The following is a 16,723-nucleotide window of genomic DNA, read 5'->3' on the forward strand; positions in this document are numbered from 1 at the left end:
GAGTGCATAAGCAGTATTAAACACGCACATGCACACACACACACGTGCGTGCGTGTGTACAGTATATAGTTGCCATGGGAATCCTTAGATTCACATGATTTCTTTGATTTATTTCACGGATTTATGTGGGTGGGTGTGAACGTGTAAAGCATTACATGTGCCTGTGTGTGTGTGCGCGCGCGCACTACCTGCTGGAGGGAACTTCATCCAGATAAGATTTGTCCTGTGGTGCATTGTAGACTACTGAATAGACAGCTGAGAACGCCCTTTCAGTGGAGTATTCAGATGAGGTCTGTCTATTATAACTATTTTCTGCCTATTTCGACCAAAACTAGCGGGCTGTCACTTCCTATATGGCTTCATTTAAAACCGGAACCACACACACACACACACACACACACACAGGTAATAAAAGAGGACATGAGCTTCCCAGCACCTGTGGACTAAGGCAAATGGGATCATGTTCACTACTTACAGGCCACACAGGTGCATCAGGGCTGAACAATGAGATTAATATAATAGACGAATAAAAGGAAAACGCAAGAGGGTACAACGGATATTGCATAACTGGGTGGGGGAGAAATATAACAATATTATTCTTACGCAAACTTCACAGCCATGTCTGACTAAAACGTCTTTGAAAGACCTCAAAACCGTGGGACAGTTTGGATATATACTGTGCTTGGGATTCAAGGTGTATGTCACCCTGGGCCGTAGGCAGCATGGGACTCCCTCCATGATGATTTGCCTACTGCATCTTGCCAGCCAGGAATAGTGATTGATCATTACACTGATCTGTGCTATTCCCTGTATGACATACAGAAAGAAGACAATAGTGATGATCATTACACTGATCTGTGCTATTCCCTGTATGACATACAGAAAGAAGACAATAGTGATGATCATTACACTGATCTGTGCTATTCCCTGTATGACATACAGAAAGAAGACAATAGTGATGATCATTACACTGATCTGTGCTATTCCCTGTATGACATACAGACAGAAGACAATAGTGATGATCATTACACTGATCTGTGCTATTCCCTGTATGACATACAGACAGAAGACAATAGTGATGATCATTACACTGATCTGTGCTATTCCCTGTATGACATACAGACAGAAGACAATAGTGATGATCATTACACTGATCTGTGCTATTCCCTGTATGACATACAGAAAGAAGACAATAGTGATGATCATTACACTGATCTGTGCTATTCCCTGTATGACATACAGAAAGAAGACAATAGTGATGATCATTACACTGATCTGTGCTATTCCCTGTATGACATACAGAAAGAAGACAATAGTGATGATCATTACACTGATCTGTGCTATTCCCTGTATGACATACAGACAGAAGACAATAGTGATGATCATTATAACTAAGTAAACCTAAACCAGTGGTTCCCAAAGTGGGGTCCGGGGTCCCCCAGGGGTCCTTGAGGGAGTTCCAGGGGGTCCCCAGCTAAATTATAGTTTGGAACCAAATGGACCCTTGTGGGTCTGTAACTCTGATGGTGTACAAATGGAACCAAATGGACTCGTTTGTACACTCTCAGAGTTAAATTAACATTCATTTTACAATATTAATTAGGTGTCCCAGATATAGAAATGCCATTAATTGGGGGTCCATAGACGAATGCACGTCAACCTGTGGGGTCCTTGAAATTAAACGGATTGAGAATCTCTGCTAGAGCTGTACAAACCTTCTCTTATGGGGGTCCCTGGCATATCTTTTCAAATGGGGGTCCGCAGGCTAATTGGTGTCAATTTGGGGGTCCTTGACATGAAAAAGTTTGGGAACCACTGGCCTAAACCACGGGACGAGGGACGAGCCGGTTTTAGCGTTCGTCCCAGCTGTGTGATGCGTGAATTCCGTTTGTGTCCGAGCATAGGCATGGTAACGCCCCGCCTGCCTGTGATTGGCCTACTGTCCTCCGAGCTCCGTCCGAGGTGGATATGCTGGAATCCTGGATAGTCTGATGCAAGGTTACTCCGTGGTGGAGTAACCAAGTAGAATGGTATGATACAAGGTTACTCCGTGGTGGAGTAACCAAGTAGAATGGTATGATACAAGGTTACTCCGTGGTGGAGTAACCAAGTAGAATGGTATGATACAAGGTTACTCCGTGGTGGAGTAACCAAGTAGAATGGTATGATACAAGGTTACTCCGTGGTGGAGTAACCAAGTAGTATGGTATGATACAAGGTTACTCCGTGGTGGAGTAACCAAGTAGAATGGTATGATACAAGAGAACGCTAACTAATATTGTTTATGGTTTAAGGTTACTCCGTGGTGGAGTAACCAAGTAGAATGGTATGATACAAGAGAACGCTAACTAATATTGTTTATGCCGTTTGCTTTGAAGGAAAAATTGATTGAACATGCACGCCATAATATGATTTGGGTGAGTTCTAAAATAAAGTGTTTGTGTTGAAACATTATTGTACTAAAAAAAGGTATATTTTCATTCATCTTCATCTTTATCCTTTTTAGTGTAATAGTATTAGTTTACTATAATTAGATTAATACACGATAATCAACACTAACTCTTTATTTCAAATCATAGTACAACATTAAATCAAAGCAAACGGCAGGCATAAACAATAAGTTTGCCTCTTCTACAAAAATAAAACGTACAAGTTAGTTACAGGGCTGCATTCTGTCACGTGTGCCAAGCTGTCATTCTCTTGTTGTATTATTTATTTCTCAATCTCACCACGGAGTAACCTCACGTCTTGGAGGACAGTCAAGACGGGCAGTGTCAGTAGACCAATAACAGGCAGGCGGGGTGTTACCATGCCTATGCTCGGACACAAACGGAATTCACGCCTGTGTGATATGTCAAGTGATTCAACTGGCCCAATTCAATGGCCCAAACCACACCGATGGGTCACCATGCATGAGTTGCATGGTCAGCTTGTCTCTGTGACTGAGTCACATGGATGATGGTCATGATGCTTGGATCTCATGATGCTTGGATCAATTGACTTTCGCTTTTTTTTCTCTTTTCTTAAAAAACTGCCTCTGATGCATAGAAGTATTTGGGCTAAAAGCTTTTTGGGATACGTCTTGTTAGAGCTGTATTTTCAGCAACTTGTCAACTAACCCTTTTTAAGAATAGTTTGTAAGAAATGGCCAGTTGGCCACTCATACGAGATCTTATGATCTCTCCGTCTTCCTCTCTCCCTTTTCGCAACACACATGCACACACACACACACACACACACACACACACACACACACACACACACACACACACACACACACACACACACACACACACACACACACACACACACACACACACACACACACACAAACAAACAAACACATTCTCTATTCTCTTTCTCGGTTCTTTCTATGCCAACATCCATCTAAGTCTTCTTCTCTGTCCAGCCCCGCAGCCCTACTCTAAAGGTAGCACTACAACACGCAAGCACACATCACACACGCACACGACACACACGCACACACACACACACACACACACACACGCACTACAGAAAGGCCTATAATGATCTGGTTATCATGATTGGCTTGGCCAATAATTTGGAACACACTAATAGCAGTAGGACATACAGTAGTTAAAGGTCATGCACATTAACATATCCCTCCATGACGGCTAACCCAGGAAGCTCCACTGTGATGATGAGTGCTGAAAGCACTACTTATTACACTCATAAGAATTGAGCAGATGAGGGACGTCTATGCCTTCTCCTCTCTAAGTGGTGCTTAGCTGGAATATTCTGAGCTAAGGATGAGAACGCGATTATCTTTGTGCTAATGGGTTTATATGACAGCACATGATTATTATTCTGTAGCTTTGCTCAAGTTTGAATATATTCATCAAGATTGAAATATTCATACGTGTACACACACATACAGTACTGTATGTCATGTGAAATGTGTGTACGGCAGACTCCACCAGACTGATCTCCCATGCGTTCACCACCCTGGTTGCTATCTCCCTAACCTATCTCGTTCTCTCTCTCTCTCTCTCTCTCTCTCTCTCTCTCTGTCTCTGTCTCTGTCTCTGTCTCTGTCTCTCATATCATTCTGATGTATGTAGGTTGTGATCCTCCATCAGAGCAGCTATGGTGGACAGATTACAGGTGTCAGTAGAATAGATGGAGGTGAGGAGTAGAGGCAGATATAATCATGGAGAAGGATGGCAGAGGAGATGAGAAATAAGGACAGAGAATTGAAAGCACAGTACACCAATGGATGGAAATAGCATGTGGCGTTAAAGTTAAAATCCAATACTGAAACGGAAAAGAAAATTACAAATAATAGTGGAGGAAGAAGCAGAAACCCCATTGGTCTCCACCTAAAAATATAAAACAATTCACAGACAGACAAAGAATTCAAAATGAACATAAATAAAAATGTAATTTGTGACTGTGAAGTTGGCCGACCGGCCAAGGCTCCAAAAAGACAGACGAGTCCAAGAATGCCCTTTTAGGGGTTTTTATTCACCTTTCCAGTCCCGTGCAGATTATGGTACAGTGTGGCCTCGGCAAAGACAATGACAAAAAACAAGCTTTGGCCAAAATAACAGATGTACAAACAAACACACTTGAAGACAACACTACTGAACAACACCTAAAACAAGGAGAAGCTGTAACAGGCCATACCCTTACTTTCCAAAGGGCCCTGGCAGCTCTCACTTAGGCTGTTACCTGTGTGTCAACCAAGGTCTAACTCTCAAACATCAGCTGCGGTCTCCCCTTTATAGGAGAGAGACATACCAAACCATATCACAGCAAATTGGCAATTCAATTAACTCACCATAAGCATACAAAAGGCCAATGAGTTAACACACCATTACTGAAGGTTTTAACCTGAACTTAAACATGAAATTCCGGACGTCCATTCATACACAAACTATAGTTTGGTTTTAAATAAGATTGCTCTCGAATCAAACACCCCTCCTCCTCTGCAGCACTTGGCACCTTCCCAGTCAACAGGAATGCCACTGCAGAGGGAGAGGTGACTCACAATCAATTCAACTTCACATCAATAAATACCTTTAAAACAATTAGTATCCTTCAGCAATGCATTTCAGTTACAGTATCAATAAATAGAACATACACTTTACAACTTGAACCACCACTTCCAAGCCGGCTAATTGATGATAATTAATTGGAAGCAGGTGTAGTAAAGTTTATGAAATGTCCCCAATCATTGTCTGTGTATAGGGCACGGGCTGCCCCGTGACAGTGACGATAACCACTCCAGTAGTAGGCTTGCCTAGAGGTTCCGAGTGTGAATGTACAAACCCGCACCACATTATTCTTCATAATTGCTAATTATCAGTGTCACTGCCGTGTCATTTTATTTATTATTTATTGTGGCTATCAGACTGACCCACAGAGTGGCGTATAGGCGTATTAGCTTACTGGTTCCCAATGTTGGGTCCAGGGACCACCAAGGGGTCCAACACTGACAATAATTTTTGAATGTGAATATTGTATGTTTTCTCCCCAATTTAGTTGTGCCACTGCCAATTCATTTCTCCCCAACTGTGCTGCCACAACTAGCCCCTACTGGCTTTTACCTTCTATCTTCTATATCTTTTCTTTGAAAGAGTAGCCAGTTATTAAATTTTCTCCCAAATTTAGTGGGCGAGCACAGCGCACACCGATTTTTGGCGGTGGTCTTTTTGTGGAGTGCCATTTCATGTCAGTGGACAGTAAAATATGTTCTCATTAGTCTGAAACTAAAACTGACTGACTGGCAGATTAAAAGATAATTCATTATGATTCATTATGAAATTATCATTACTTGTCAAATGTTCGTCTTGAAGGGCCAATGGCATTTATTGGCCCCCACACAAGCCCTTATTGGCCCCCCACACAAGCCCTTATTGGCCCCACATAAGCCCTTATTTCCCCCCCACAAGCCCTTATTGGCCCCCACATATTATTTCTTTTTAGAGAAAGGGCACTCTCTGCAAAAGGGCAGGTGCTCAAGCCCCCCTAGCCCCCCCCCCCCCCCCCCTCTGCACGTGCCTGCTGTACTGTATATAGTGGATTCCAATCCCTAGACTGAGAATTGGGAGTTGCTCAGTCGCAGCTAATATTGAAATGGAAACAGAAACACATCTAAAAATCATATACAGTGGAAACATAGACACTGTATTATAGTGAGAAATATATTTTCAATAGTGACCTATTCTTGTACTAACTTGGATGAACTACATTACCTTTTGTGAGATTATTATTCCCAGGAAGACAATTAATATTAATTATTAATAATTAACACAGCTCAATAATTCCCTTGAGAATACTCTCAATCTGAAAAAGCCATAGCTCGATCGCCACAAGGGTGAGATTCACCAACAAATAGATGTTTGAACGGTAGTGGAAAGGTAAATAAAGCTTGCCAAAATACAGCTCAGTTAAGTCAAGGTTGAGGATAAACGTAAGATTGGCAATTCTTACGTTTTGAGGTTGAGGTGACAAATGGCTGACTACTTGAAGACTGTGCTTTGTTCCTGTGTGACATTTGCACATCTATTTTCCATCTCTCTTTATCATGGATTGAAATCCCCATAGCATGGAGAGAACCATTGAAGAGCAATAGTATTGAATGATAATCCCCCCTTTACCTCATGAGTCATGAAAGGCTTTTCAAAGAATCATTGAGAAGGCTACGGTTCAAGGTTTCTTTAATGTTAGATCTTGTGTAAGGGTACATTAGACATACAAGGGTACATTAGTACAATTATTTTATTCTTGTAGCAGACTAGCAGTACCTGCAATAATTACATTTTCACAGAATGTCTGCCCCCAGAACACGGACGGTAGCATTCTTTTTCTTTTTTTCTCTCTCCAAATAACCTACGTATAAAATAGGGCATATGTGTTAATGATACCTTTTTAATATTGTGTTTGTGTGCATTTTCTGGGGCTGAACTTGGACAAAAAGACTGTGTAGGAGCTGGATAGACATGGATGAAGGCCTAATATGTGGTGTACGCTGTGTTATTTTTCTCTCCTCTTAGGAGAGGAATCTGACTAATTAATGACCACCTTCCAGCACTTAAAACGATTGTAACAATCCCACCAAATAACACGACGAGACTCCACTTTTGGAAACATTTTGGTTCAGCAGACTTGAGTTGACATTAGATTTGGAGCAAGTGAGAGAGGAGTGATAAAAATAACATAATATTCTGGGCTCTTGTACTGGTTCATGTAGAAGTGTTCCTCGTTACACTCTGCAATTATCACACAGCAACTGTATTACTCACTGTGACACCCTACTGAGCACAATGTTAGACATGCTATGTTTATTAGCTGTCACTCTGGACTCGAGGATATTGGATGTGAGATTTGGTGTTCATGTCATCATGAACTTTTGGCACAAACGTATTAATTTGATAATGATGTCATAATTTTACTTAGCCCCATATGTGCCCTCAGTCCCTACGCTCATTCTGTAGCTCCGAGATGAGGTCCCCCTTCCACTCTGTTGCAGAAACGGCGCATAGATTCCTCTAGGAACGTTGCTCACCCTTTTCTACACACCGTATCCAAAAAGTAAAGGTCCGATAATGAGCTTAACTCATTTTAATTTAGGAACGGACAAGAAAATCGAAGTCACGGGTTGAAACGAGCGTTTAAATCGCTTGTTTAGTGAACCGCTTCCATGTTTTTCAATTAAGTTGTGTGCATTAGCTCTTCCCCGCCGCCTCCCCTGGTCGAATGTGGAATTAGATTTTCCAACTGACTTCAGTTCAGTCGACATTCGAGTCAGGGGAGGTGCTAAAGCTGCCTCTCCGGCCGCAACTTCCTTGGATGACTGACTTGGATTTTCTTGTCCGTTCCAAAATTAAAATTAGTTAAGCTCATTATCTGACCTTTAATTTTAGGATACAATGTGCAGAAAAGGGTGAGCAACGTTCCTAGTGGAAACCATGCACCTGTACGTGACCTCATCTCGGAGCTACAGAATGAGCGTAGGGACTGAGGGCACATACAGGGCTACATTTTACTGAAAACTCTGTTGTGTTTATTGTTTGTGTCTAGTTATGTTTGTATAATTAATGCTTGTTTGTAAAGTCTGTGTAAAGTCATGTACCCCTACAGCACCTACACCTTATTCCTTGTACACCTCCAGTATGTATAGCCCATTATAAAAAGATAATGTCTTCAGTGATACCGTGCAGGTACATTAGTGCACAGGCCATGTGTCAGAGATAGTGCGAGCAAGGCAGAAAGAGACGGAGGGAGGGACAGAATTATGAAGTGGCGAGATGAGTAAACAGAGTCATTAAGGGAGATATGATCACAGCTGAGCAGGGTTCCTCCAGAGGAGGTTACATGTGGCCCGTCCATCACAGCTTGGTGCAATTAACTCATCCTCCAGGGATGGACTGCTGGGACCTTGCAGCTTGTTACTGTCTCGTCCCAGCGTGACTGGGGTTGCTGCTGCAACAACACACACCCCGTCCCCTTATAATAGAACTCTCTCACGAGTGTGCCTGTGTGCCTACACGCACAGTCGCATACACAAATGCAAATGTATATGGCTTATGGCTTCTTCCATGCTAAATGTAATGGATTTTCCACTTCTGCACAGCAGGAGCTATTGGTTGTCGGAACATTCCAAAGGTTGCTGTGGATTTGACCTATAAGAGCAGAAGTGTGTCTATTCAAAGATTGGACCTGCAGGGCATTGAAGGAATTCAAGAACCTTTTGGGGATTATCTGCTTGTTACTGTTGGAATGCCGCAGGTTCCTAGCTATAAACATCAAAAGGTGCTTGAAAATATATGTTGCTACTGTGATAGGGTCTTCATTCTGACACTGTGTATGCCCTGTGCTGCTCCCTTGTGGTAATAGCACCTTACTAACAGTATTGAGCTGGAGTGGAAACCCTTACTTTTCAGTGGATAAAGAAAGCAGTAATATATCCATCTACAGTAGTACCTCCTATAAATGCATGGAATCTGTTTATCTGTTCCCCGCATATTGAACCGTCTGATCGATCGACTTCAAACTCTGCATGCATGTCTCAGAGGATCCAGTTCCCCGTGTGAAGTCTGCAGGATCAGCGCTTCTCCAAAAGATATCTATAAAATCCTTAAATGGCACACTAGACAGACTAGTCTTGCCCCCGGGTGAGGGGAAATGCTTTCAAGTAGGAACTGCTATTATGGAAGGGGGGGGGGGGGCTTTCAGTTAGGAATTATTTTTGAAATGTGAAAAAGATCTATCTGTAAATACAGCATGCGTTCCCAACAGGCATCATTCCCAATTTTCCAGTAAAATTCAAGCAAACAAACTCAAAAACATAGTGTAGCCTACTATACCAGTGCAATCAATGCCAGCTCAACATGTGAGCTGTTTCAGTGTCGGGGCTGAGGCCGCAGAACAGAAAGCAAACCCTATGGACTGAGGTGAACTTTCCAAAGATCATCTTGTCACAGTAAGTCAGGAAAGCTCCCCGAGGCGAGCTGGGGAGGACAGCTGCTGCTTCTTCACTGGCGCAGGTAAAGGCCAGCAGCTGCAATCAGGCTGTGCCTGTCTGTCTGCCACGCACACCACACCTACACACACACACACACACACACACACACACACACAGCACGTGGTTGCTGATTGTAATAATCTTTGAGGTACAGCCTGTATTCAGACTAGACACTCAAATCAATGACAACAAATCGCAACAAATACACATACGTACGAGAATAGAGCATAGAAAAGATAGTGGCTTATCATGATGACATCTGTAAATGTCACACATTCTGCTGAGGGAGATAATGGTGATCTTGATGAAATATCGTTAACGTTTTTATATATACTGGTACACACACACATCAATCTCAATATACATATATATATATATATTGAGGTTGAGTATCCCCACCTGGTGGTGATGCATTATCTTTCTAGAAATTGGAAACATTAATTGCATTACTGGAACAATGTGATGTGCACTGAGCTTTAAACTGACATATTTACATTGTAACTAGATAAAGTGCCAATCGGCACAGGTCTCCACCAGGATTCTTCCTCAGCCTAGTGGGAATATGCGTGCACAGTTTCATCGCAATCGGACGCTGCGTTGAGGAGTTGTGGCCATTTGCTACTCCTGAAAACTGTAGGAGCCAATCGTGGCCAATCAGGATGGAATATGAGAAATCAAACAAACCTGTCTTGATCACATGACTATGGAGATCATGTGTACCGATTTGCGTGAAATTTGGATAAAATGTGAAGGAGTAATAATAGAAAATGTGTTTTACATATGTCGGCCTCCTGGTGGCGCTATAAAGAGCAGATGTGAAAAATTCCAGGCAAAGGTTTTTCCTTGGCCTCTAGGGAGTTGGCATACAAAGTTATCCACAGATCTGTGCAGTTAGAGGTAAAAACACTTTTCGGCCAGTTATAGCGCCACCTTGAGGCTGAGTTGAAATTGTTCATGTGGCATTTCGTCCTCGGCCTAGTGGGAATGTGGGTGCACAATTTCACGGAAATCACACGATGTGTTCATGATTTGCAGCATTTTGTTTGAAACTGAGCACTCCTGTGAATTTTGGAAGCCAATCTTAACCAATCAGGATGGAGTCTGAGAAATCTGAAAGACCGGTTTGGTTGAATGGCTCTAGAGAGACTGTGTACCAATTTGCGTGATGTTTGGACAAAATCTGTAGGTGTACTGTGCAAAAACTTGTTTTGCACAAAGCGGCCTCCTGGTGGCGCTATAACAGGCCGTTCTGGAAAGTTTGGGGCAGAGGTTCATGGTTGGCATCCAGGGAGTGTGTGTGCAAAATTTGGCATCGACCGGGTTAACGGTGGCCGAGATTAGCTGCTCACGGACGGACGGACGGACGGACGGACACACGGACGGACGGACGGACGGACGGACGGACGGACACACGGACGGACGGACACACGGACGGACGGAGTGCAAAACATACTCTCCCCCATGCCTTCGGCTGGTGGAGACAATTATGCTTAAGCATTAAGTGTGCATCCTTAGCTCCGAGAACAAAAAACTTTTGCCTCAATAAAAGGACAAAAAAACTATTTGGGGATTTCCATTGCATTTGGTAATCTTATCTATTGGTGTCTGGTTATGGTATGGCCACATCACACGACATACCTCCCCGTCAAAGACCATCCTACAGGTGACGGTAGAGGGAAAGCGAACAAGAGGCAGAGAAAGTACTGAAGCTAATCTGATACAGTCTTCTCCTTGCTGTGCCTCTACTGTTTGTCGTCTGTCTGTCACGTCAAGTCGAGGAGGCTGATGACAAGACGTTGATTGTGTTTCTGGATATATTGGGATGGAATATTTCAGTATAGGCCCATGCAGTAGATTGATTTGGAGGCTTCCACATGCTGCTGTTGCAGAGAGCAGCGTCAGATTTGCTTTGCAGAATCCTGGAAGGCATTGTAATTGCGAGAAAGAAATGCATTAAATATATTTGTGTTTAAAAGATATTGGCCCGCAGACACACACACACACACACACACACACACACACACACACACACACACACACTGTGGTGCACTGGTGTACAACAATTTTGAAATAATGCTATACAGGCTGCATGCAAAATAGAAATATCTATTATTGAACAGCTATGTTCATTAGTAGCCTGCGGCAGAATTACTTTTTGTAATTAACCTTTTGACTCAAAAAAATATGTTTCCTCATACTTACCCGAGGGCTTGCTTGGCGTAAAGCAATGCGTTTCATGACAAATACCATCCAGTATTGCATTCGTTGGTACATCTAGGTACTTGTACAGTTGTACCATATTAATTTCCCATAGGATTTTGTTCAGAATTCAAGAACAGCTGTAGTTCTTATCACCTCCAATAGGTGTCTCTGGTGTACCAGGAGAGTGCAGGGTGTAACTGGAGCACATCTGAGCCCATCTTATTTAGAGTTCATAGTTCATAGAGTATAAAGTAGACCTGAAGCTGATTCTACAAATCCTAACTGGATCTGTTGCTATATCAGTGGTGCTCAAACGTTTTGTCAAGGACCTCCAAAATTACTGTGTATATATATTTGGCCGCCAACACCCATCCAGGGACCCCCATAAGCAAAGATTTTTGTTAAATAAGTTCGCTTTCAAAAATACATTCAAATCACGATCCAAAATCCAAATCCAAAATAGCGAATCTACACACGCTATGAGCTTGTATATCTGCTATTAGTAATAGCCAAAATATAAAATAATGGTTAAAGTGGTTAAACTCTAAAATGACACAGATGCTTTCCCTGCATTAATGGGTTAATAGGACTGAAAGTGCAAAACTGAAACCGTGCATTTAGAAACCTGTTTCCCAAACACTGGGTCGGGAGTCGGGATCCATTTATTTTTTTGTTTCCTACATTTTGTTTTGAATTATTTCAAAACTTTTTCAAAAATCATTCTCAAAAAAGTTTTTCATGAATTAAAAACAAAATGTAAATATTATTCCAGTAATTTCATGAAGAAATCAAAGGAAGATCTAAGAAGTTCCATAAATTAAAAAAAACAAATGTTTAAGAACTAGATCTATGAGCTTGTAGATAGCTATTTTTAGTTTGGGTCCCGGACAAAGGTCTAATTTATTTTTTGGGGTCTTGAGCTAAAATGTTTGCGAACCACTGCTTTAGAACATGTGTGGGGACATTATGACACAAAGCCAGCGAGTCACACATTTTACACAGACATGTGACTCAGTCACTCACTGTCCAAACGTAAAGGCTGCCTTGAAGTCTATTTAGGTTTCATGACTACATTCTGCCGGTGCAGGAAGACCTACAGTACCTGGACCTTGACATTGGGTAGCACGTAAATACCCACCGCAAACGTGTAACCGCTTTGATCTCCTGACAAAAAGACTTGTGACATATTGTCCTATGAATGCATTCATAAGCATACCAACTATAATACTCTCCTAAATACCTGTGTGTGTGACTTTAATGGGCCACCATGTGGCTCATCCTACAGTGCAGGACATAATTATCTCCCACCGGATCAAAAAACGTTAGGAGAAGGCGAGGAGTAGTCTCTTACAATAGCTGGCTGCAGATTATTTAATTTTTTTGTGATTCAAATTTTTTTTTTTCAAAGTAGTACTCTTGAAGATAAAGAATATCCACACTCTCTTGAGTATAGTTTCTTTTGAACTTGTTTATTTTTTAGCAATCACACAACAGCAGTCTACCTAAAGAGCAACTGCAGCACACAGCAACCACACTATAACTATTATTTCAGTAACACTTCTTTAATAACAGGAATTGATTTTCCACCCCCCTGTAATGACTTACAGTGCTGAGAGAATTCCGATCCAGGCGACAAAAGCCATCTGAGAATTTCAATCAGTGCTTTAAACACATTCATTAATCTAGACCGGGGATTGTAATGTAAAGTAGAATGAAGGGCAAAGATGAAAATAATAGCCACTGCGATTGCTGCTGAAAATGAGACTTATATCACAGAAAAACACTTGTTGCTACAGTAACTACATCCGGTCTTGTCTGTCTTGTTTCCCCCAGCAAAGTGGAAGTGGCAGCCATAGAGACAGAGCTGCTGAGAGACTACAGGTTTGGACAGCAGCAGCTGATAGAGATATGGGGACATGCCTGTGCCATCGCCATCAACAAGGTCTGTATAACCCCTTTAGTACAATATCCATCACTTAGGATCACAGTACAATATAACCACCTATAACATCCACACATCACTGTCTCATAATGTCTCTATCCACCCTTCCTTCAAACGAACCTTGGTGAAGATCCTGATAAGAGTGCTATAAATTTAGATTAAGAGAGACGAAGCAGAGGGCTAGAACATGTTCTGTTTTTTAGTGGAGAAGTAATGTCTTGATTTTATTGTCATGGCTCTTTGAGCCATTAGGCCTGTGGCGCTGCTAGGCAGAGGTCACTGTTTACTGGAATGTGAGCCGTGTCTGTCCTGATAAGGACAGTTTGTCTCTGCTCTCTGATCTTCTCCTTTCCTCTCCTCTGTGCTTTTTCCCCTTAATTTTGTCGTTTTCTACCGCACATTACGCAAAATTAGATTTCTTGAAAATGTCACATGGTGGCCTGTGTACGGCACAGCAGGTCAAACAATCACTACTGCTTCCAGATTTCCACTCTCGCCCATTACCGTAACATCACCGGATGGTTCACGGAGGTAAATGTTATGATTTCATTTTACATGGATTTTTTCCAAACATCTGAGCTGAATCTCCAGGCAGTGCTGCACCTGAGGACATTCATTCAGCTCTGCTATGGTGTGGGTTGTGTGGTTGTGTTCTGGAGTGTGTCAGGGGCCACAGAGTGTCTGTCAGTCAATGGAGGGCTGTTGAGAACACATGTGTTTCCCTTCCACCAGAGCGCTCCGTTGGTTCATTGCCACACCGTCTTCCTCAGCGGTCCCACAGTAGACTGTGGTGAAAGTTTGTCTCAGGCAGCTACCAGACACATGAGCTCTCCGTTGCTGTCGAACGCATGGAAGCAGTGGAGAGATGGATGAGGCGGGGTAGTGAGAGAAAGAGAGAATCAGACAGGCAGGCACACAGATGGAGAGAGAGAGAGAGAGAGAAAAAGAGAGAGAGAGATGGACTTGGAGACAGAAACACAGACACAGACAAGATAAAGACACACGCAGACAGAGACGCATAGCAGTGAGGAGGGTGAGGAAGGATGAGGGTGGGACAGAATGAAAAAAGAAAGCCAGACTGGATCATTCTTGAGAAGTTGACAGGAACAACAAAACCCTGTCAGAGAGCGAGAAGGACAGATCCTGCAGGAGACAGACAGGCAGAAACACAAGAAGAAAAATAAAGCCATGGATGTAATACAAAGAAAATTGAATGTCTCGAGACAGAGTGAGAGAGTGCGTGTGTCTGTGCGTGCGTGTGCATGTGTGTTCATGATGCTCCAAGCATAATATGCCCCAACAGATTCACTTCCCCTCCATTATCACCAGCCACCACTGGCCCTATCCCGGACCCCCCCCCCCCCCCCACACACACACACACACACACACACATACACATACCCGAGGCATGGTGTTTCTAGACAAACATGAGCCACCCGCGGCCACGGAGCAGGATGCTGCCGGTTACCATCATGACATCATAGGTTAACCGGTTACCGACACCACTGTTATTTATGGAAAATGAGTGGCGGGAGTTGCAGACAGTGTGATTTCACTTCTGGTCCACTGTTGGTTTGCCAAATGCACCGCACAAACATGCATGTATGCACGCACACACACACACACAGTCACACACACACACACACACACACACACACACACACACACACACACACACACACACACACACACACACACACACACACACACATACAATTACACACACACACACACACACACACACACACACACACACACACACACACACACACACACAATTACACGTACACACACATACACAATCTGGAGTTGTGTGGGCTGGCTCCTGCTGCCAAGCAGTGGAGGGATTATTTACTAAAAAGAACCTATAATCTATCTGGCAACCAGAGGGGGGGGGGTGTGTGTGGGGGGGGGGGGAGGGGGGGGGTGTGTGTGTGTGTGTGTGGAGATAGGATAGGATAGACCCTTGACCCCTTGAGGGCAATTCAGCTGTCTTGGGGTGCGTGCGTGCGTGCAATGTTCATTATGTGCATGATAAAGGTGCATGTGTGTGTGTCTGTGAGTATTTCTGTTTGATCTGGCACCATATTATAATTGTAGCGCTGGCTCAGCTTATGAAGACTGGGACATGTGACTGCCAGTAGCTCCAGTCTGGTGGACCAGGGACATGTTCAGGTTACATTAGCAGAGCCTCATAACGGGCCAGTTTCTGCTCTGATCCTCTATTATAGAAGGATAGGATATAGTCGAGGGATACAGAACACACAAATGGGCATTGGCTGGGTTTCCCAAAAGCATATGGTAAGACTTGTAGTGCTGCACATGCTCAGATGCCCTCATAGGCCGCACACAGAAGCCTGCGAACATAGACATTTCGTGCATAGATGTGACAAGCTATGGTAGGCCTCAGGCCTGAGGCTTGGTATGGTAGGCCTCAGGTTTTTTATTTAGTAATATTTGGACAGCTGACAGTAGACTCTCTTTACTCTTAAAACATATATTTACATCTATACACGAAATGTCTATGTTCACAGGCTTCAGTGTGCGGCCTATGAGGGCATCTGAGCATGTGCAGCACTACAAGTCTTACACCGTGTGTGTGTGTGTGTGTGTGTGTGTGTGTGTGTGTGTGTGCGTGTGTGCGTGTGCATGTGCATGTGATATTTGCTTAGGCTCAGTATGTGTTCCGAGCTGATTGGAGCTGAGACCACATGTCAAATTAGCATATGTGTCAAGAAGGCTATACCTCTGAGATTATTACATTCACCAACTGTGTGTGTGTGTGTGTGTGTGTGTGTGTGTGTGTGTGTGTGTGTGTGTGTGTGTGTGTGTGTGTGTGTGTGTGTGTGTGTGAAATTCTAGCACAGCGCTCCCTCCAAACCTTCTACATAATTGAGGCCCCACTCAGATCTGTGCTGTTTTACTTGGTCTGGCATGTCCTTCAACCTGGAGGTTAGCATGGAGTTCACACAGTCCATCCCAGTGATGGGAGTCAGACTGACAAAGAAAAACATGGAATGAAAGTTGAAAGGAAAACATTCTGGTGGTCCATGGGAGTTCAAATTACCAACATTAGTGTAGTTGTTGTC

At 43.1% G+C, this 16,723-nt stretch overlaps 1 protein-coding gene across 2 annotated transcripts in view; it reads left to right on the plus strand.

The window, feature by feature from the left end:
• Positions 1-16,723, plus strand: part of yjefn3 (YjeF N-terminal domain containing 3) — a 71,043-nt gene that overhangs the window by 36,104 nt on the left and 18,216 nt on the right. For both annotated transcript variants that reach the window (XM_083767181.1, XM_083767180.1), the window contains one exon: positions 13,526-13,634. In XM_083767181.1, coding sequence (XP_083623307.1) covers positions 13,526-13,634 — 109 coding nt within the window. The remainder of the gene's footprint in view (positions 1-13,525; positions 13,635-16,723) is intronic.

Source organism: Protomyctophum parallelum (assembly GCF_964188405.1).
Source record: "Protomyctophum parallelum genome assembly, chromosome: 6".
NCBI classification, from domain to species: domain Eukaryota; kingdom Metazoa; phylum Chordata; class Actinopteri; order Myctophiformes; family Myctophidae; genus Protomyctophum; species Protomyctophum parallelum.